Genomic DNA, 22,977 nt, shown 5'->3' with positions numbered 1-22,977 from the left:
GATTTCTCAACCAATACACCAAAATCCCACAACAGATAAAGTCTGCATGTAAAATACATTTGCACCTATAAGCTCCTCTTTACATATAAGAATGAATGAGGCTAAATACTATTTCAGAGCACATTGCAAAACCTCCTTAAGAGGTTCTGAGAAGAAAATCCTACACACTAACAACAAACAAATCAAATAAGGCAAGATTTTTCCAACAGAGTGAAGTAATGGTCATTTTCATGCTTTTACCCTCCAGAGACTAGACTGAAAAAGCAGAGTATCATGCCCAAGCACCATTACAGAACACCACGTCAGTCTTCTTACAAACCAACGCTGCATTTTGCACAGCATCTTTCCCAGGCAAGCCCCACAGACTCACTTAATCATCTTCCCATAATCTCATTAACAAAAGTATAATTAAACGGTCTTTGGGGTTTTGCGTTTAGTGTAGGGCACATATAAGTAGCTAATGATTTCACTTAACAGAAAATTCCAGGTAACAACCAGCCTGGAAGAATGAGAAGTGGGGGCGCTGTTACTCTCCTGTACCTTTAAGTAAGGGTACTCTGCTGCATTAGGGGCCTAGGCCCCTAACATTCCTATCCTCCTCATCTCTGGTTCTTTAGTTCATTAACTAGGCTACAATCACTTCTTGGTTTTAACAGAGTTTTTATAAATAGAAATTACCCAGATGACCGACTTTTCCAAAAGGGGGTTAGGGAGGAGAGATTATTGTTTTTCAAAAGAGGAAAAAGAAATCCAGACATAAAAACGCAGACTAATTAAAAATAACCATTATTCCAAAGAAACACTGAAAACATTTGGAGAACATTTAAATATCTCACAAGATGGGCAGGTATATATAGCTCAACAAAATGTACTTGCAGGAAAGTGCTTCATAATCTCAGGGACTGTACTTTTTTTTTTTTTTTCCATCTTTCTTCAAACCAGAAATGTATCCATCATAATAGCACACCACAAAGACTCAAAAATTGCTTAGTGCAATGAATTCATAAATTCCCCTTTTCCCATCATAAATAAAACAAATTAGGTTTCCAGACTGAATGAGTAAGAACAACTAGCAGTAACAAGCCATCCATCTACGTTCGATGCTGAGGTGCACAATCCGCGCAGAAGCAAACAAATATTGGGAAATTATTATTACTCATTGCTAGAGTTTTTCCTTCTCTTGGAGAGGGGTTGGGGACAAATGGTTTAAAAGTAAAAAGATGTAGGATAGTGACTATGCGGAAAATGACACCGTCTGTAACCTTCTGACTGCGTTATCACTGCTAAAAGTTGTTTTAGTGAGATCCCTGCAGACAAGTGGCAGCTGAGTCCTGAAGGCAGTGACAACAGAGTGTGAGATCCAGGAACGTTATTCAGACTGCCCCCACAGCATCACCTTGAATGCTAAACAGAGTTCCCAGAACAATCTGCACACGCAGAGCATGGAAAACGCAGATGATGGGGCTGCTCTAAACTGTAAGGGAGGCCGTGCCTCCTACAAGCTCCCCAGTAGAACACAGGACTCCAGTCATTGGGGGACTTGTGGGGGCGGGATATGGACCCCACACCAGGGTCTTCCCCATCAGCAGGCTCCCCTCATTTAGCAAAGAAGAAATCAGCACCTCACATGCCTCTGCTGCCCAGAGAGGGGGCTCCTATGCTTATGCTCTAAATATGAAATTATCTGAGACTCCTGGGGACCTCTTGATGCCTTTAACAATTAATCAGAAGGAAAAAAAAATCTAAAGTTCAGTAGACACTATCTATACACATTCCAGGGAAATTTTCTACAACATTGTCGGTTCAACCCTGAACTATTTCTTAGAGAAGACATCAAAGTTAGGAGAAAGATGCCAAGTGAGAAACATTAAGGCATTTTCCGTCCCATATCCTGAAGTTTCAGCTCATACCAAGGGGAGTCTGTGCCCAGAGGCCTGGATCCTCACAGCTGGAGGTCACCTAGAGATTGGTGTGTTCATGGGAAGAAAGGAGGTAGGAGCCTGCAGAAGACATCCTGAAGGTAACCCCCACTGTAATAACTATTTCTAAGAAATGTAGATAATTGGACGCTCAGATGAAAACAGGTAGGCAGGTGTGTAAGCACTTCAATTGCCACTTTTAAGTGCTCAAGTGCAGAGCCTTATTGAGTGAGTGTACAGTTAATTATCCTTACTCCCAAAATCCTAATTTTCAACAGATACACCAAAATCCCAAAACAGATGAAGTCCACATGTAACACACATGAGCAAGGAGGCAAAGCCCACTTGTACAATAGAAGCAGGTACCCACTCTCTTCACCAGCACCAGGCCCCCAGCACAGTCTGCCTTGAGGACTGGCCCCTGGAAGAGGCAAGGCTAGCTCCCATTTTAATTTCCCCAGTATCCAGGACCTCTTGAGTCCTGGAGAGGTGATGACAGAAAGAGAAGCACGCAGCATGTCAGAAACACAGAATACAGAAGGCCAGCTCCCAGCCCCGACCTGGGGTCTCCGGCTGCCATCCTGGCTATTATGAGTGATCAGTTTACAGGTGACTCAAAGACAGGAATTATACTAAATATAATGGAGGCTAAATGCAGGACTTTACATGGTGATAGCTTTGAGCAAAGGCCTGAGACAAGTAAGACAACATTTGGTAAAGGTGAATGAGGAATCAACCTGGGTTTAGATTGGATGGATGAGACAAATGCTTCAGAAGCAATTCCTTAGAAGCAACTCCTTAGAAGGAGTTCCAGAGAATAATACAGGTGCCAGAAAACCTATTCCCCTAGGGTGGCACCATTCAGAACAAAGCAGGGTTAGACAGGGCTGACCCCAGCCATCACCGGAGCATTCAATCTGATTGTGTATCCAGATTTGGAGGCACTTATACAAAAGTGAACGTTACCAAACAATTAAGAATGGAGTGGTACAGGGATGTGAAATCACCCAGTTAGAAAATAGCTAAAGGGATTGGCTAATCTAGCGGATAGCCAGAAAAAATGAAGATAGTCTTCAAACATAAAGACAGCCATGAAAGAAGAGGGGTTGGGTTCACCACATGTGGTTTAAGAAGAGGGGCAGAACCAAGTCTTACCACAAGGAAGAGTGAAATATTTTATGAAGCCCTGTATCAGGAGGCATTTAAAATAATACTTCAGAATTAATTCATGTATCAGGTGGAGAAGGATCTGCAGATTCATAAAAACAATTAAGATTCAGCAATATTTTAATGACATAATAATCAAAAAATCAAAGAAATATGAGCATATAGATGACTGACTTCTAAACAAACAGATTTGGTAAATGAAAGACTAGTATTTCAAGATATAATAGCTCAAACCTTTCAAAATGCTCCAATTGTCCCACAATTGTAAATCATCTTCCCTGTAACTGGGCACCCCCCCACCCAATGCCACTCCCTACTTGCAGGGCAGGAGAAAGGCCAACTAGAAACTTGAAACAAAAGAAACATTTTAAAAAAAAGTTACTGCTGCAGTTCTTGGAGAAACCATCAACATTATCATATACATTGTCTGTCTGTCTGTCTCTCCTTTTGAACATTTTAAAAGCTCAGTTCCTTAGAACTTCAGTCTCCTCTGAAATGGTGCAAGAACAAGTAGATAATGGGTTAAGTCCAAAAAATAAAGGAGCAACAGAGCAAATCTGGCTGCATGTTTGAAAAAGCCTATAAAATGTTACAAGCAAAACAGGAAAGCCTGTGTTAATAATGCATAAACCAAGAGAGAAAAAAAGCTACCCATTTAATGGAATCATGCTTTTATCCTTGCAGTTAAAATGAAATAAACCATGACTATTAATCTAGTAAGACCATGTAAAAATGTAATTTCTAAACATTTACTAAAAGGGGATAGCTCGGTAACCACTCTGAAAATCAAGGCCCTGTGTACAGCAGCGTTTAAACACTAAATACCAATCTCCTGGCTGAGGACGCCATTACCCACCCGGTCACCATAGCAACGCTAACAGTGTGCCCGACTTCAAAGACAAAGATGTAATTTCAGACTTCCAGCAGCCAGAGGGAGTGGTAAGAATATTCTACCCAGGCGGTGTCAGCTGATGATAAATTATAAAAATATCCAGGAAGGTTATGAGGCGGGCTGTACCACGCATTCTCATATTCCTGGGGGAAGACTGGCGGCCGTGGAACTCACAGGGCAAAAGCAAGAATAAAACAAAAAGTAAACAGGAAAGAATCTCCATGGAATCTGATTTTTTTTTTCTTTTTTAAAATTACACGGTGCAGAGTTCCGCCCTCCTTTCCTCTTGCTCTCAGGAGAAAATAAAAATAGCCCGACCATCCCCTACTGATTCAAAGCATGAGTGACTGAAGATGTCCCTGGCTGGTCCAGGGGACTTACAAAAACCTCCTCCCTAACTATGACTCCTACATCTGAGAAACTCTGGCATTTGTCAGAAACCATTTCCAGCACAAGCAGCCAGCTGAGAAGCAGCACCCAGCACCTCCAGCCGCAGGCCAGCAGCTACCTGACTCAGCCCCAGGAATCCCAGCACAGTCAAGGTACGTTTTAAGCCCTCTTAAAGGAAAGTACTGGAAAACAATTTGCAAATATATAAGTTTTTTGCATCTTCAAAAAAGAACCGTAAACGAATAAAGCTGTTTCATGATCTTGCAGCTGAAACACTTACAGTTTCTAAAAAGACAAGGCCTGTTGTCAAGAGAGTTGCAGAATCCCAGAGCAAGTAATTCTGAAATACCAAAGAGGGAACACTGGATTTAAAAGTCACTTTGAAGAGTGTCTATGAGGAGAAACTGCTGCTCCTGAGATACAGGATTTGCTTTTACATGAAGGACACCATGAATGACCAGATTGACCAACAGATGAAATGAGGTCATTATAGTCTCATGTTACTGTTTTATAGACATATGTTAAATTCTTTCTGTCACATTCTGGCGTATGGTCTGGGGTCCAAAAAGCCTAAATCCCTCACAATAACAGAAGCAGGACACAGCTGCCCCTTTCCAGGAGTTCTGAAGGACAGACCCCAGTTCTACCTTCCCCCACAAAGACTGATGAATGGCCAAGAAAGGGCTGGTGATCCTCGTCCTCTACCAGGACATGGCCCACAGGGGCTCCCTCCCAAGTACCAGGACCGGTGACCAAGCAGGCAGAGTCTAAGTTTCCTCCACAGCCACTTGTAGGGGGAGGAGAAAGATAGGAAATCTCTCCTGCCTTCGCTTCTTTTCCCACGGAAACTGAAGGAGTTAAACTGGTTGTGAATTTACCTTTTTCTTTCCTATTTTATAAGGTACTCAATTCAAGAGGTTAAAGAAAAAACACATAAATTTTGCCACAAGGTCTAAGTTGTAATAGTTGTGATCATCAGTGAAATGTTGGCATTGTAAGACTTAGGCCTCCATCAGCCTCACCAATTAATCTTCAGCCAGAATCTGGTTCCTTAGAACTTCAGTCTCCTCTGAAATGGTGCAACAGCAAATAGATAATGGGTTAAGTCCAAAAAATAAAGGAGCAACAGAGCAAATCTGGCTGCATGTTTGAAAAAGCCTATAAAATGTTTAAAGCAATCTCCTCACATAAAAACAAACTGAAGGGCCTCCCTGGTGGTGCAAGGGGTTAAGACACAACCCATGAAGCTATCTGCAGCCACTGCAGCACAAGTTCAATCCCTGGCCAGGGAACTACCCACACGGCGCAGCAGACCTCTCCTGACTTGCCCGCTGCTCTCCTCAGCAGTGTGTTTCGGTCAATCTGCCTGTTCTGTTCCCTACTCTGTCTCTGGTGGGTCCTCTCACCCTGCGCCTCTGGCCTGTACCCCAGTTCTTGTATGCATTGATGGATGAATCTTTAAAAAAAGAAAAAAGAAAATGCTAAATCACAAAACAAAATGTCACCTGCCCCCAAAGTAAAGGGAAGTTTATGAGAAATATTTAAAATTGAACTATTTCCTTAATATGTAAAAGGGTATCTTAAGTTATTTATTAAATGGCTTTTTATCCAGCTATGTATTCTGCTTACAAAATAATCACTTTTTTTAAAATTAATGTGAAATGAAAACAGGCTCAATGATGTACTTCTTTGGGTAGAACTGCTGGCTTTATAAATCTGACAGTGAAGCTAGTCAAGGAATCAGAGATGAAATGCCAATCTCTCACCCCTGTGTGTGTCTAACCTGGCCCCTGGATAACATCCCAAGTGACATAACTTCTTTATCACTAAGAGAACAAAAAAACCGCACATAGGCACCACAGCTCATCACAGTCGCAGGATAGCCTTTCTCTTTATAGAATATTTCCCTCTATAAAAAATCAAAAGAAAAGTGATGGAACAGCCTAAGAAGAGGTTTTCACTTTGTTCCTTCTGCTTTGGTAGTCAGCAACGCAGTCTTAAATTTGATAGTTTTTCATGGTAACTACATTATGGTTGTTTATTTGCTTCTCCCTTTTTAAAACAGTTCTTAAAATTTTGTAATCTATTTTGAGAAGTCTCTGTTCACACAAATTGGTTTACTGTGGGTCAACTTAAACTCTTTTTAGATGCAAGTGGGTTACGAATTCTACATAAAAACATGATAGGACATAAAAACGTTGTTACAACAGGACTCTCCGTTGAAAGCAACTATGACATATTTAAGAACAGTAATTTATAATTCACAGGGTCACATGTTGAAAGACCTCACCCAAGTCAATGTTAAACACTTGTGCCGATGAAGAAGGTGATGTACTTAAATTAGATTAGTTTACACAGTATCTGAATCATACTATGGTGTAGAATGCCACAGGATAAAAGAAACTTGGTCAAGGAGGCTAAAAAACACACTAATCCTATTAACCTTTACAGATTTTAATTGTTTTTATAAGAAACTGGGTTTGTAGGTAAGTTCCAAAGATCGCTGGTGATAGTGAGTATGGTAAAGCCTGCAGCAGTAACATCAAGAAATATGTTCAGTCTAAAAGGGCAACACTCCGATCCCAGGACAAGAGACCCAGAGGGTGCCCTCCCCTGCCAAATGCCTCCTGACACACACAGCTCCCACAATGTCATCGCACCCCCAGGCAGAACGGAGACAGCTGTGTTTCCTAATGTGATCCGGGCATGTCTTCCAAGCTCCCTCGCTTCTCATGTGTTTGCATCTGCGTTTGTGTTGGTGCCCTTATCTGACATAAAGGGGTATCTCAAGTTATTCTACTTGATTCACCGAGCTCAGCCCCCCAGTAAGGTGTGTTATCACTCACAGCTGCTTTTTCCTGGACGACATGGTGTCTCACAAGACTATCTAACTCCAAAGTCTGCACACCCACCCAGAAACCTAAGGAGTTTCACCAAAAGCAGACTTCGCCGCTCTCTACCCACACCTCTGCACACAGGTTCTTTTCCTTCTGTCTCCTCTTAGGTGCTTTTAGGAGGTGCTTTTAGGTACCTAGGAGTTGGTGAGAGCAAAGGAAAAGTAAATTCCCGTCACTGCGGACCTTCAGTTACCTCCCCTAGCCTGACAATAACCTTAGGAGTGCAGATTAGCATGAAACCAGTGGCCAACATTACACTTTTGACTATCACTACATTTCAATTGTCTAAACTACACAACTGGAATTTCTCATGAGTGGCCAGGCTAGATGATTTTGCTTCTTCACCCCCACTTCCTCCCCTTCCCCATGCAATTTAGTGTACAATACCTAAACCAAAGGGTGCTGCCCAATGTAGGCGACATGGTTTTAAGATACAACGTATGTTTAAGCTGCTCACAACACAGAATGCAATGTGAATACAGAAGGATGGTGGCATTCACCTGCGTGTGTGCCCCGGGCGCTGGAGTCTACTCGGGGGAGTCAAGGAGAGCCCGTTGCCCACCCTACCCCGAAGCTGGGCCTTCAGCACCTCTGCTCCAGCACTTCCCTCCAGAGAAACCTCTGCAACCCTAGTGGGCCGGCAGCCAGTGCAATGTCAAAGGAGAAAGAAGGCAGGAAGTAGACACACGCTGGGCCTGGACGTGAGAGTCCACGTGCACAAGCTTCATACCCACTGCATCTTCTCACACATGCCCAGAGTGGGGAGGGAGTCCAGGCAATAAAACTGCCACATGTGTGGACACACTCTGTCAACCGTGATGTGTGGGTTTCCACACACCTTTTAAAATCTAACATTCTCAAAAGCACCAGATTACTATCAAAATGTCCAGAGCTCTACAAACTCTTAAATTCTACAAAAACACAAAAAGCAAAGTAAGTCAGAAAAATGTAGTAAAGATAATAAAAGCCTCATGAAGTGACTCAGGAAGCGCCTCATCATGCAGGCCTGGCTCTGCCTGCGCACTGCTTTTGATTCTCATCAAATTTCTGGGTACTCTTCCCTACACCAACCCCCTACCACCATCATACCTCCTGGCCACTCCACTTGAAAACTTTACATAGCATCTATCCACCATCCCTTCCTGTATTTTGACCTTTTTCTTCCTCTCTATTCTCCCTGCCACCACTGTCAACCTGCTCAGATTTGCTGGTGAGATACCAGGACAGCCTCCAAAGCTGCCTCCCTGCCTCCAGTGGCAATAAAGGCATCGAGAAAGTGAAGGCTTGGCATAAATAAGAGGCAGGGCACAATCCACCTCTTCCCTTTTGGAGAAACAGAAGAAGGGGTGGGGAGCTGCTTTGAGGAGACAAAACAGATGTCAGGAAGTCCTGCCTATAACATTCAGGTACCTTAAACCTGGGTTCTTCCCAAAAACCTGTACACTGAGTATTCTTTTTTGTTTTTTAATTTTTTTTTTATAGAGGCATGTTTTTTTTTTTAATATTTATTTGTTTGTTTGTTTTGTTTGTACATGCACTGGGTACAGTCAGAAGCGCGGGACGGTGAGAGAATTCACCAGAGCCAGAGCAGGGAGCAGAGCAGGCAGAAGGACCGAAGTACACTGCTGAGGGGAGCAGCGGGCGGCAGGAGAGGTCTGCGTGCCATACGGGACCCTCCTCCGGTGGCCGGGGAGCAGCCGGGGATCGAACCGGCACTGCAGAGGCTGCGGGCAGCTTCGCAACCCAGCGCTCAACCGCTGCGCCACTGGGGAGGCCCATACACTGAGTATTCTTACTCTTCTTCTACTAGTAGTTTGCAGTGTTAATTAAAAGATACTTTTCATTTACATCAAACAAGACTTTTGGAAATAGTATCCAGCGAATTATTATGTAATAAATGCATCATCATTTTGAAGCCAAAGTTTCTCCGGATTCAGAAAATTTACTGAAGTTCAAGCTCATGATCAGGGTGACCAGAAGGAGTGACTGGCTGTCCATGCTCCCCAGCACCCATACCTGGGGGCAAGCCATGGCCAGAGCAGAGCCTGCTGATTGAGAATCTTCTGAAGGACAGTATCACATCAGGCACACCTCTCTGAAGGGTGGGGTGCTGTTCCAGACTCAGGCTGTTAGCCTCTCACTCTGGCCTCATTTGCCATGGAATTTCTCTGTTCTTCTGGACTCCCCTATACTCAAAACACATCAGACTCCCAAACTGACACCATGGGGACAGAGGGGGGAGGTCTGCATCTGAGAGACAGTAGCCACGGGAAGGTCCATGGCTCGCCTAGGGCCTGCCTCTGATGGCTGTGCACTCAAGTAGGCAACTTGAAGCCCCAAACAAGCTCACGTCTCCCTGCTACAAAAGCAAAGGGCGCCCAGGGTACCCCTGAGCCATCAATGGGGCTGCCAGGTGACAGCATTTCTCTCATTCGCCTTCTTCCTAAAAGCATCTTTATCAGCACTTTTTTCTCATGTACTAATGAAGAGGGCTTTTGACATAGTTTCAGAGTCAGACCACGCTCTCATTTTTCAGAGGGAGACACGAAGTTGCTGAGAAGTGACGTGAATTGTCCAGGACGGGATCTGAGCAGAGATGGCCCTGCTCACCAGGGCGCGTCCTTATCAGCACAGCCCCTCTCTGCAGACACTAGCTCACCAACACAAACTCATCGTTGCTGCCATACAAGTCATTCTGAGTTATTCATTTTCCCTTGTAAGGAGGGAAAAGACGGCAAGTGATATAATCTGCTTCTACCTAATCATTTTTATAATGATCTGATGGTAAATAATATTACAGCTAAATATTTACATCATTCCAGTCTAATAATCAGGTACTATTTAAATCAAGAGAACTCTAGAAAATTAGCTATCAATAAGTGAATGCTAAAAATGATATATTTAATTTTAGGCTTGGTGTTCTCACATGCACTGCACAAGTATAACAGGCACAGGCTCATGCAGAGATTCCACCGCAAATGAATGCTTGGAAATCCAAATGATGACCTGATGGTGAAACAAAATGAATAAAAATAAAATGCACACACCACAATGTAACACTGGATAAAATTTAAGTCCTGAAGAAAGAGCCCACAGGAGTACCTGAAATTTTTTTTAATAGACTGCATGATGAAAAAGAATGGTTGAGAAAGCTTAGTCACTTCTTTGTGGCGTAAAGCTTTTTTTCCCTCTTGTATTCCAGGCTTAAACAAAGTTCAGTGGGGCATCAAACTGCCTGTTTTAAATTATAGTCTGTTTTTTAAAATAGAATGCATGCACGGCATGTTCCTAAAGCTAGGGGGAGGGAGTGTTATTCACGGAAAATTGAAGGCTTGTTGAGTCAATAATCTTCCTTCACAGAGTAACAATTTTCAGCTAAAATTTCTTGACCCAAACAAAGGAAAACAAGACCATTCAGTTATTTTACAACAATTTAGAGAAGGCAAAAGGAAAAGATGAGAAAAAGAGACACCTCTAAAATCCTACATTGTGAGGGAAACAGGAAATTTTGATTGCCGGTAAGAATCTTCTGCACACATATTTATTTCTTCTCCTAAATGGATGGCTAATATTAAAAACAGGTACTTCCAGACTAAAAGACAAATAAAAGCAATTAGCCAGTCCACAAGTGCTACCAGGAGCTCCTGCTGGGCACTGCCTCTCGTGATGTCAAACAGATGTGGCCTTCTGTTACCTACAAAGTGGAGATCTGTACATTAAAGTCCGCTTCCCTCCTAGCTTGGCCAATATGAAGTAACAGGCAGTGAACGCCTTCCCAGGGCCAGGGCCTGCGTAACCCAGGGGAAGCCGACCTCTGAGCTCTCGGGGCGGCGGGGACCTGGAGGCGCCCTGACGAGGAGAGGCCCCGGGGAGACAGCGGCTACCCAGTTCCACCTGCTAAAAACTAAGTGCCCTTCTCAGGAAACAAAGAGCAGGCTATCATGAGAAAAGGTGGGAACCTCTACACACCACGTACAGCTTTTCATTCTAGTGTAAAAACCTACAACATGCTAACCTGTAAGAAGTTATACTCCTGACAAAGCCTCCCGCCCAAGCACCTGTGCCCAGGGGTGACCAAGCTCCACACACAATGCTCTCTCTGTCTCCACTGCTTCCCCTGGGGTACAGAGACCTCCAGGCCTTTGGCTCCTTGGTTGTCTGCAGGTGGACTGAGCGGCACCGAGCAGCCCAGGCTCTGGAGCCCTGGGGATGATCAGGATCTCAAATGCGCCCGCTGAAGCTCTGCAGGCTGGGTCAGTCTCCAGGCCCCCGTTATGGCGGAATTTGTGTGCTGACTTTCCTGTTAGCCAGGAACATCGCATTTATCACCCCATCCTTAGTGAGCCTCATGTGTCAACCACAGATCATAGTTATTCTATTATCAAACCAATATCCTGCAAATGAGTTATGTTTCAGCCTTTCTTCATCTCCCGTTTTATTAAGTATCTATTTTTTTATAGTAGTCCATTATTTTTTTGGATTTGACAGCCCAATAAAATGGGTTGAAATTCACTTCTCCCACATTTTAAATAGAAATCTTAAAAATATTATGTGGAAATGCACTTGATTAAAAGGCATTGTTTAAAATAAAATAAAATGCATTGTTTTAAAAATTAAATGAATTTTTAAAAATAACACACAAAGTGATTATCTCTGCTATACTTAATTTAGAATTATCCATTTATTTCAACAGGACTAAAGACCTCAATTTAGAAACACGTGGCACACAAACATTCCAGTTATTTTAAAGGAAACTATAGTTCTTTTAAATTATTAATTTAATCAAACTTTCCATATATTTAGCCTAGTTTCAGCTGGAAGAACTCCAAATTGATGGTTTTATTGAATATTCATATACAGAACAGATATCTAAGTGAAAGATTATTTTTAAAAGGAGAAACATACTTTTTCACTTCCCACTACCTCTTACCTGTTCAAGTATTAGCCTATATTTTCAAAATGACTACCTATATTGCAAAATACCCAAGGTGATGAAATTCTAGAATATCGCCTCTAAAAGAAATAACCCATGCTGGAAAGTAAACATTTGTCAGAATGACTATCACTCTCCCTAAATCAGGACTTTCAAGTAGGGTTGGCACATGTTTCTCTCAGCCATGATCCAAAAAGGGAAAAAAAAAAAAAAATCAACATCTCCATATAGACCAGTGACTGAAACTACATTTGAGAATATGTTATATTCTAGGTAAGCAAATGTGGTTGGAAAACCACGCAAGTGATAAATTGCATCCTGGCGTGACAGCATCCTGAAGACCCAACTCCCTGCCAGTGCTCACTCTGCGTGGGGCCAGGACCCCAAACCCCGCGAAACCCCGAGAGCAGGTCACAGTCTGCAGCCACATAGGGATGAGCAGGGCCTAGGCCCTGATACATACTTGTATTAACAAAGTTCACACTGGAGTGTTCAGGATGACCTGCAGACAATCAGCCTAACCAGCTGCACCCCGACCTTCCATGAAAATCATTTAAATGAAGCTCAAGAAACAAAAGCTTGAAACAGGTTCAGCAGTCAAAATCTCATTCCTACCCTAAAATCATTGCATAGATTTTAATTCTTGAAAAACACCTGCCAACTAACAGACTAAGATTGCTTTAGCAAATTATATTCGTGTTGGATTGAAAACTTGATGAAAAGCAAAACCCCATTGAAATGTGCTTTTTCCAATTATTTTCCATAGGAGTTATATTATCAAATCTATACACTTAAAATATCCCTACTAACCTGTCATCGATATTCATATACACTCTCAAGGAACATCACCTTCTACTCCCACCCAACACATATCATTAAAGATGTAAAACAAAATCCCCAGGGCCTCCCTGGTGGCACAAAGGGTTAAGACACAACCTATGAAGCCACCCGCAGCCACTGCAGCATAAGTTTGCTCCCCGGCCAGGGAGCTACCCACATGGCGCAGCAGACCTCTCCTGACTCGCCCGCTGCTCCCCTCAGCAGTGTATTTCAGTCAACCTGCCTGTTCTCTTCACTCTGTCTCTGGTGAATCCTCTCACCCCTCACACCTCTGGCCTGTACCTCAGATCGTGTATGCATAAATAAAAAATAATCTTTATAAGAAAAAAAAAAATATGTAAAACAAAGTCAAACAAAACACACACACAGATTATTTTCTTAAGTAGGCAGAACACTATAGGCTAATTCCTAACCCCCCACTGTTTTTCAGACTTCCAATATCCTGTTCAACACCCTTTATTTCAATGGACAACCAGCATTTACTACCTCCTTCCTTTTACAAAGGGTCAAAAACCATGTTTCATCCAAGGCTCAGTATTTCCTGCTAATTGTAAAAGCAAAAAAATGCCATAAGCAGTATTCCACAGGACAGGTAGGGTTTTTACTTAACTCAGAAAGATCTGAAAAAGTCACCTTCTTTAGATATTTCCTATTTAAGAAAGAAAGGGTCAGAAAGAGGTTCCTAATGATGGACGAGCCTTCTGAAGGTTACTGGATTACGACTGAGCAGACTGGTGGCAGACCACTCTGAAGATAAAATAAACTAGTTTTTTCTAAAATGAGATGTATTAGCAACTCTTCAGATCTGAGAGAGCACTATTTGCTTAGAACTAGAAAAAACCTCTTTTTACTTTCTTTTATACATGTTTACATATATTTTATTAACAAAGCTATCTATGTACTATGATTACTGAGATTAAGATTTTGCTGGTTCTGCTGATTTATTATAACACTTAAAAATAAGTATTACTAAGAAAATAATTTTCATGCCACTTTTAACTGTCCCAAAATGTCTACTTCTTTTGAAACTCAGGATTATCAGGATAAAACTCAAATGCCATCTTATAATAAAAGGACATGGTCTGAAAATTAACACTGCCCACTAGTGCAGGTGCCGCTCATCACTCTTCAGCAGTGGTAGCCTGTGGAGATACAGATTCTCCTGATGTCAAGTCAGTACCTTGGGAAAGATCTCTTAGCAATTAAAAGAAAGTTTTGAAACTGGGAGGAAATGTACTTTAAAAGTTTTCACATAAATTCTATTAGAAAGACACTTACTGGATAAAACACAATAAATACAAAAATCTTAATCTGAGGGGAGCCAAGACACATATAAATAACTATAATGAGAGGAAGAACAGTAAATACCACAAGAAATGAAAATGTAACAGAACACACAACAAAAAGTGTTTTCAATATTTGGATGGTATCTTGGAATGTGAATTAGGATGTACTCAATGCTTATAAAACAAAGGCGTGAAGTTACAGCATCCTCTAGACTTTCCACTGCATATTTCACTTGAATGCTGTCTTCATTTCATACTAATATTAAAGGTAGGAAAAACTACAGAATGTTCTCAAATTTGGACTGAAAATATTGTCAGAAAGAGTTCTTGAAGCTAATTTTCATATCGTGTGCTGATGTGAACATCTGTTAATGGTAACACTAAGGGTGTGAGTATGAGCTCACCTGTCTCAACAGGGAGAAAGCAGTATGAGGAAGAGGTATAGAAATAAGTGGATATTATTTAGGGAAGTGATTCTGAGACTAGGCCTTGGAACAGAGGAAAATTAATGTTATTTGTCCTGGTTCCACAACAACACGACAATTTAAATCATGGTCATTTGCTCTATGTGGGTGCTCTGAGGATCTGAGTCTGCTGGAGAGCATAACTGTATTTGCTACTAAGTATCACCAAGTCTGGGCTGGCCTGGGAGTACAGACTATCAGGTCTCGGCACTAGTGAGAGTACAGGCTAACTGAGGGGTGAAATTGCAGATCCAGAGGAAGAGCGCTGCTATGTCCTGACTTCTACTAACACAAAGTTGACTGTGACAAACATGCTGAAGAAAATATTCCATGTGCAGAAAATATAGGAAAGGTCCATCTCAATATAAGCAAAAAGATTAATACCTACTTGAGAAGCATCTTCTTATAATTACGTATTTATTGCTTAAAGATAACAACTAGACATTCGAACCACTATATTATACTTTAAAAAAGTGGACAGATAGGATCTACAATTTCCTTAGTTCCAAATTACAAAACTAGAGTTTGCACATAAGACAGATTGTCTTCACCATAAGTAACAAGACAAAATGTGTATCACCGACACTTGAAAAGGGAAAATATAGCTACAAAAGACCCAACAGCAAATGCAGATGGGAAAACAAATAGCTTTTACAGTAACTACAGTATTAATTTAGCCAGGTTAGAGAAGTAAAATATTGATAAAATGTGACACAAAAAACACATGATAGAGAGCCTTCCAGAACACCAATGAGTAAACTTACACCTTACTGTGCCCAACAACACATTGGTGCAGCCCACACACATGCCAATGTATCTGAAACCCCAGAGAGGCACGTTTTCCAAATGAGGCCCAATGAAGAGAAGTGGCACATTAAAATCCATTTAATGAAGCCATTTTCCATCTTAACAGGGTAGGTAGAACACCAGTTCATTTATGGCTTGTCCTTTGTTCAGTAACAGATAGTTCTACATACTCACCGTGAAATCTGGGACTTTGCTCTCCAAAAGAAAGGTTATTGAAATGTTATTGAGTCAGTGAGTTACAAAAACAGAATGAAAATACCAATGAGGGTATTTCTTTTTTATAAGTTCCATGAGAATATTTGTATCATGCACATCCTTATGTCCCCTTAGGAAGTAGGCAAGGTAAAGTTAAGGAAGAAAGCAAACCATTGCATGTGTATAAACACAACAATTCAGAACATTTTAAAATAATGGCTAGATATACTACTGGTTCGTTTCCTAAAATACTTTCTTGGTCCCCTTTCCAGCAATTGACTTAAAAAGCACTCATCCCAGGACTGAACTCTTCCGTTGGATTTCAGGAAGGCCGCACTCCACTCCCACTCTAGAGGCTGTGGGGCCTGGGCGCCATTCACGCCTTCCAGCCAGAGCCACCAAAGGCAGTGATGCCACAAGCACCAGGCACAGCCAGCAACTGACCGCAGAGCTGAGCGTCTCAGAAACACTGAGAACCTGGTGGGGAAAGAGGACGTCACTGTCCGCTGCTGCCCACATGTGACCTTCCATTTCCTCAAAACACAGGCCAATTTTCACACACTCAGCAAACACTGTATTTATCAGGCGTGCACTTGCCTGCACGACACACCCACCAAGCTGTGAGTTAGCTGCTAAGGAAAAGAGCTTGTAGCATAAAACACAGAATCTGTCACCTTTCCAAAGAACTAGACAATACTTCACTGAGACTGAAAAATGATCACGATATACTTCAACCACCTCCACAGACCTGAAAGCTGTAAAAGTTAGGGTCAAACACACGTGCATCAGGTTTCAAGCGCCCTTCAAGTCACCACTCACTTTCTTCCCAAGGCCCGGAATTTAGGGTAGGCGGAGTGTGCCAGCTACTCACAAGAAACATAATAAATCTCATTCAATGTAAACATACTTGAAATTCAAATTAAAGTCACGGCCTGAACCTCCAGCCTAAATAAAACTTTGAATAGAGATTAAGCTTCGAGTCAAAAGTTTCACATCAAAATAAGTATAAAAATGCGTTCGCACAGATGTATTCTTTCATTTTATAGCAAAAAAATCATATAAACTAGATAGTCTATTTTAAAAAAAAGCAAATTAAGCACCGATTAACTATTTCTGGGCCTCACCACGACACCCCATAATACAGCCACTACTCTCTTCGATAAATGCCCCAATTGCTTAACAGTGAAAACACTTACAAGCCGCTTTTTCTAATTTTAAACTAAAATACTTTCTTTTGAGCAAAGACTGGGTGACTTCTCGTTACATATGAAGTCCCAGAAGAAATTCAAATTATCACCAGATGCTTTATTTCATCATTTATATCCTTTGCCAAGTGGAAACTTCCGTAGGTTTAACTCTTCAGTGGCCACCTCCACTCTGTGACCGCCAAGAGCCATGGACTAAAGCAAGCGCAGCTGGGCGAGAGAAGCGACTCCTGTCACCTGGACAGACGCTTCAGAGCGAGGTCTGGACTCTCAGACACCTACAAATGAAACAGACTTAACCACGGCTCCTAAGAAAGAAACCCCAAAAGTAACGAATCACAAATATAGCAGAAATTTAGAAACGTCTCTCCTGAGTTTTAACATAAAGTAAGAACACACAAAAGCAACAGCTTTTTTAAAAAAATACAACTCAAGACATTTCCAAATCAGCACATTAATGTCTTACTGGTAAACTCGATGGTCTTTCTTGCTGCATTAAGTTCAAGTCTTCGTGGTTTGGTTTTCCAGGAGCCAGAGGAGGTTGAGACCTAGTTCCATAGCCTTCCTGAGACATGTCCTAAACAAACAAATATAAAGCACTTCATAAATATCTCAATGAGACTCTCCATTAACCAAAATGAAGTAAAGGCTTATCACAAACTACCACGTTACATGGCATACCATGTGTAAATATTACATGTTAAATGTACCACACCCATGTTACATTTAAGCAGACATAAAAATGTTATAGCTATCATTTCTTAAACATTTATTGAAAGCAAAAATGAAAGGAAAAAAAGCAGTAAGCCATCACCTGCAAAAATACTAACAATTAACAACTAGATTGACTGTGAGCCCGCACAAGCTAAACGCTGCATCTGAGCTTCGCGGGAAGGTGACCAGTCAGTAAAAAGGTGAGGACGAAGGTCAGGCACAGTCAAACCCTGCTAGACCAAAGCAGACAAAAGTTCATGTGATTATTCAATTCTGGCTTTCGCTGAAATGCCTATACCATTGCCAAAAATGTTAAAACAATTAAAGCAGACTTTATATTGTCAGCTGACTATTTAATATGCCCTCTCAATAGCCCACCAAAACAACGCAGGTATTACGCTCCCAGTATGCACAGAACCCCCTATACCCACGTGCCAGGGTCCCCAGAGAACCGCAGTAAGGAATGAAACGGCAATGGGGAACAACACACACCCCAAAACTTCCCGAGGCACTAGAAAACTGCCACAGCATGGCCTTTCCGGCATCCTGGAGAACAAATTTCCAGGAGGCCTTCTGCACGGTTTCAGTGTTGTGCCAAAATAAAATAACATAAACCGAATTCCACACACACCCCCCTCACTGAGGGCCAGCCCTCCAGTGTGCACTGGGTCTGCTCAGCCACTGACCGGTCGACAGCACAGAGCCCAGAGTGAGGCAGCAGGCCGGAATGTGGACTGCTTGCTGAAGCATAAATGCCCTGGCACTGAAAGCCGAAGAACCAGTTTCTGACTGCAGAGGGGAAAAGCACGGAAAAATATCTCTGAAAAATAAAATTATCTCCCTCTCCCTGTCAGTTTAAATGTGTGTTAGAAGTATAAAACAAAAACAAAACAAAACAACAACACTAGGTACAAGTTCTCTTTCTCCTGTTAAATCCTCAAATTATAACTTCAATCTTCATGTTGATTAGTTGAAGCCCTTTACTCTAGAAGTCTGCAGCCACCGCCCTTGTCACAGGTACATGCTTAACCACGTGGCTTCTCGAGCCAGGAAGCTTTGGGCCAAGTGTGGCCACCACAGAGTGTAGAAGCTGCACTAACTTGACCTAACAGGCAAAGCCCAGAGCCCATGAAGGGAAGAGCCAGCCATAACCCAGCACTTCCCCAGGGGCCAGGCCTCTCCCCGAGAAGAAACCTGCACACAGAACACACCGCTGCAAGTGCCTGAACCGCCCTGTCAGTCCACCCCTCCCTCAAGCATAACCCTCAGTCACAAAGTACACAGATTTGAAGAATCCAGAACCAGATGCCTCTGACCACCTCCAAGGAAGGAAAAAGGATTTCTGAATGGCACCCCCTGGGCTTCGAGTGCTCTGCCCCAAGGGCATCCCATCCCTGAATGCTAACAGGTCAGATGGACTTGCTGCTTGGCCACTTTCTGGGGATTTCCATTCTTGCATCTGCTGGTTCTTTTCAATCAACATTCTCTTGTGACAACTGATGTATTTTATTGTATCTACTCAAATATTCATTGCCAAAGAGTTCTGCACAGTAGCCTCAAGTTTTTTTTTTGTTTATTTGTTTGTTTCCATTTCTTCATTTTTATGAGCAACGCTCCTAGTTTGTCATCATTTTAAAAATTTCTCCACTAAATCGATCCTATACGTGGGTAAGAGGATGAAATCTCAGTTGTCCTGGTTTTCATTTGCTGGCCGTGGGGTGGGGGCTTGGGAGCAGGCAAGCAAGGACAGGTGAAGGGCAGCTCAGGGTCTGTTCCAGCCCAGGGAACAATTAGGCCTGGGGGACAAGGATTGTTATCACTCCCCTCCCGCTCCCCCCACCCCATTTCTTCCAGATCCCTGACTTTCACTGGCCACACAGACTTCCTGCTGGGGCCCTACAGCTCCCACTGATGATCATGAGGATTTCAGGGAAGTGGGGTGCCCTGTTACCAGATCAGCCCCACAGCATGTAAGCCAAGCCAGCCTTCTGCTGGGCAGACCCCTTGCTCCCAAGCGTGTGCTGTGGGCGCACAGGGTACAGGCAGGGTCAGGCACTTCTTCCAGTCTTTCAGTGAAGAAGCAGGAGGAGCTCGCATGCCCTGTGTGTGTTGGCCTTTTCAGTTTCTTGCTCTTTTCACTCTATGGCTAAATGAGCTGATTTTTAAAAGAGTAGAAAGAGATCACTACAACTGCAGAGAAGGCGTATTTCAACTTAGATACTGTGGCCTCTAAAATAAGCAACATGAACTAATAGACTATGAAAGCTAACAGGAAATTTTATTATGACTTTATATTTCACTTTCTGGGGCTTTAAGAGTTCAAAATAATTAGATTTCATCAAAGTCTCAGACACTCTTCCTAACCACAAGAGGCTTTCAATTATTAAGTACAGTTGGAAGAAAACCTCAACAAAATTTAGCGAGAACTGCTGAAAATGGAACTATTTTCCCTCAATGTATGACTGAACATAAGGATTAATTTAACTCAGAGTATACAGAAAAGGTACCAACTTCTGCCCCAAAACAAACATCATCTGCGCCTAACTGGCAACAGGACCACAGAGCCCACACTTGGCAGCTTCAGTTAAGACAGGGAAGCTCCCCGGCCCAACCGGAGCCTCCCCCTCCCCCTCAGCACTGCATTTATCATCTGCCGTGGGCCTACTTCTACCTCAAGAATAGTAAGTGGGAATAATTTCACAGTCACAAAGAGGGCAAACGTCCGTACGCAAAGATAAAGAACCAGTCATGAGCACCTGACAACATATGCACGGCCTTACAGCAACATTGCCGCCTCACTTGCTGACACAAGTTCACACTCGCACACCAGTGCGGACACAGCTACCAAGCCCGGGCAATGCTGCATCCACCCGCCCGCGTGACCACAGGCTGGCTGTCCGGGGGCTCTGTACCACTCTGCTGTTTCCTGACCTCACCCCCAACTTCCAGCCACTGATGGCGTCTGCTCCTAACTGACTTTATGTTACAAGTCAAGGGGAGGAGGGAGGCAGGCCCAAACATAGAATGGAGAGCTCAGGCGCCTTCGCCAAGGTGTTCCTCTCCACACAGGCTACACGCACGGGGCAGGTGCAGGGTGGACCCTCCGTGAGCGCCCAGCCGGGCAGGACAAAAGGCTCCCGCCAGGCCACCCTGTCAGAAAGGGAAAGACGAAAACCACCGCCCCCCTGGTCTAGAAGGAAGGCCAAGCACGCGAGCTATTGTTTTCTTTTATTATGAAATGAATTAAATACGAATGGCAACAGGAGCCACTGGAGAAAAAGCAGAATAAAATGCTTAGGCCACTTTAGAAAACTGAAAAAGGAAAATATCCCCATGAAGTGATGCTCTAAAGACAAGAAGAGATAAACAGTAAAAAGGAAGACTGCCCCTTCCTCCCAGGCCCCCACAAGCTCACTGCTGACAGAGGCTGTCTCTCCACGACTGCTGAGCACATTTCCAAGTGTAAACGTGAATTTCAATCTTATTTCCTTTATACATAATGGGCATGTTTTCTGCACAAGGCGCAGGCTGTGTAGTTGGACACCATCTAACAGTAGGTGGTAGAGTTCACTCTGCACCTGCCCCTGGGTACCTGCTTTTCTAGTGATACACAGAGCTGTATGACCTGTCATTCCCACCACTTCCTCACCAGGTTCCCTCATGACGGACACTTAGGTCGTCCTGGTTGTCCCCAGCTTCATACAAACTGACACACTGTAACTTAGGACATTCTTGAGATACAGTTTGTGTGGGATGTGTGTAATGTGGACCTCTATGGGGGTAACTTCTGCCAAAGGGCTGGGAGGTACACTTGGATGCTGACAGATGCTGGCCAGATGCCCCTCGCAAAGGACGTGCCCACTGTACTCACAATCCGGCATCAAGGCACAGAACAAAGCTTTACTGACCTGCATCTCAGTGTCACACTATGTCTACGCAACTCGCAGCAGCAGGCCTAGAAAAGGGCACGGTGGGGAGTCTTGGTAGACAACAAGGAGTAAAGGGAAGTAAGTATTCCTGGGCACATGGAGGTGGAGGACACCGTCCTGGGTGAGCAGAGGGCAGGGGCAGGCAGTCCAGATACCAGCAAAACTGGCTGACCCCAGAGTCCTCAGAGTGTGTACATGTGACAAGCTAGAGGAACCCCTGAAGCTTCTGGCTCTAGAACACAGGACGGACCCTGTGTCTGTTCAGAAGGGCTTTCCCGGGCATGCAGGCGCAGGGGCCTGTGGGGAGGGGGGTGGGGGGAAAGGCCTTAGCAATGAGGCCCAGAGCTCTCCTCCTGCCACGTGGAGATCAAAATAGCCCTCGCTCACTTTCCGGTGCCCGCCACCAAGCCAGCTCTTCAAGAGGACAGAGCAGATCCTGACATGAGAGATAGTGTGGGATGAAGGGGGACCCGTCCCACAGAGAAGATGCCTGGCGGCCATAGGGGTAGGCACTGTCACGAGAGTTCATGATCTCCACCAAGAAGTCACACTTCGGCCAAGCTGGGGTGCCACTGACCTCTCTGCTTCCAGTTTGCAAATCAACTTAAAATATCCTTTCCGAAAGGAAAGCAATGAGCACCTCCACTCCAAGGCGGCCACACTCATCCCCAGTCACGGCAGGAACGCCCCAGGACCACACCGGCTGCCAGCACTGAGACGCAACCGCACTCGTGTCACTTTGCACCCTTGCTATGTATTATCCTTGGTTTCCACACACTCTCCAGTAAGAAATATCAAAATTATGAATCTCAAGTATTTTACACGTGGTGTGCTTCCAAACATTAAAGCCAACATTATGAGTAAGAAATATTACAAGTGAAAGCTTCCATAAATCTGAATACAAGGCTAACTCCCTGCCACTCAATATCACCAAGTACTTATTTAAATTCCACAGGTTGATGGAAAGCAGGATAAGCAAACTCGTCCTGTCTTCTCAGATTAGGCACTTTTAAGGCTCCTCTCTTTCTGCCTGCCCCCACAAAAAACTAGCGTCCCTCCATACGGGCCCCATGAACACCATGCTGACCCCACACAGTGATGATCGCCGTCCCGACTCCAAGTCCCAGGTATGTCCGCTGTGTTTTAAACACCTCTACCTGTGGGCAGAATCCCTTACAGTCATCGTGTCAAGAAAGGACTGTCCCCCCACACCCTCACCTCCTCCAGGTCCCCACTGGGTTGAGGGTCTCCCCAGGCACAGGGGGCTTCTCAGAAGCATCCCACATACCTTTTTATCCCGTTCGCCACTGATGTACCATCAAACCCCAAGTCACTGTCA

General features: G+C 43.5%; 1 protein-coding gene across 1 annotated transcript in view; it reads right to left on the bottom strand.

Annotated features, from left to right (window-relative positions):
* Nucleotides 1-22,977, bottom strand: part of ARID1B (AT-rich interaction domain 1B) — a gene marked incomplete at its 3' end in the record, with an annotated part of 355,694 nt that overhangs the window by 209,323 nt on the left and 123,394 nt on the right. Inside the window, exon 4 of the mRNA XM_084228519.1 lies at nucleotides 17,462-17,572. Within this exon, the coding sequence (XP_084084645.1) occupies nucleotides 17,462-17,572 (111 nt within the window). The remainder of the gene's footprint in view (nucleotides 1-17,461; nucleotides 17,573-22,977) is intronic.

The sequence above is a fragment of the Talpa europaea genome, assembly GCF_964194135.1.
Source record: "Talpa europaea genome assembly, chromosome: 2".
Taxonomy (NCBI): Eukaryota; Metazoa; Chordata; class Mammalia; order Eulipotyphla; family Talpidae; genus Talpa; species Talpa europaea.
The sequence above is the reverse complement of the archived record's forward strand: the minus strand, read 5'-3'. Positions and strand labels throughout refer to the sequence as shown.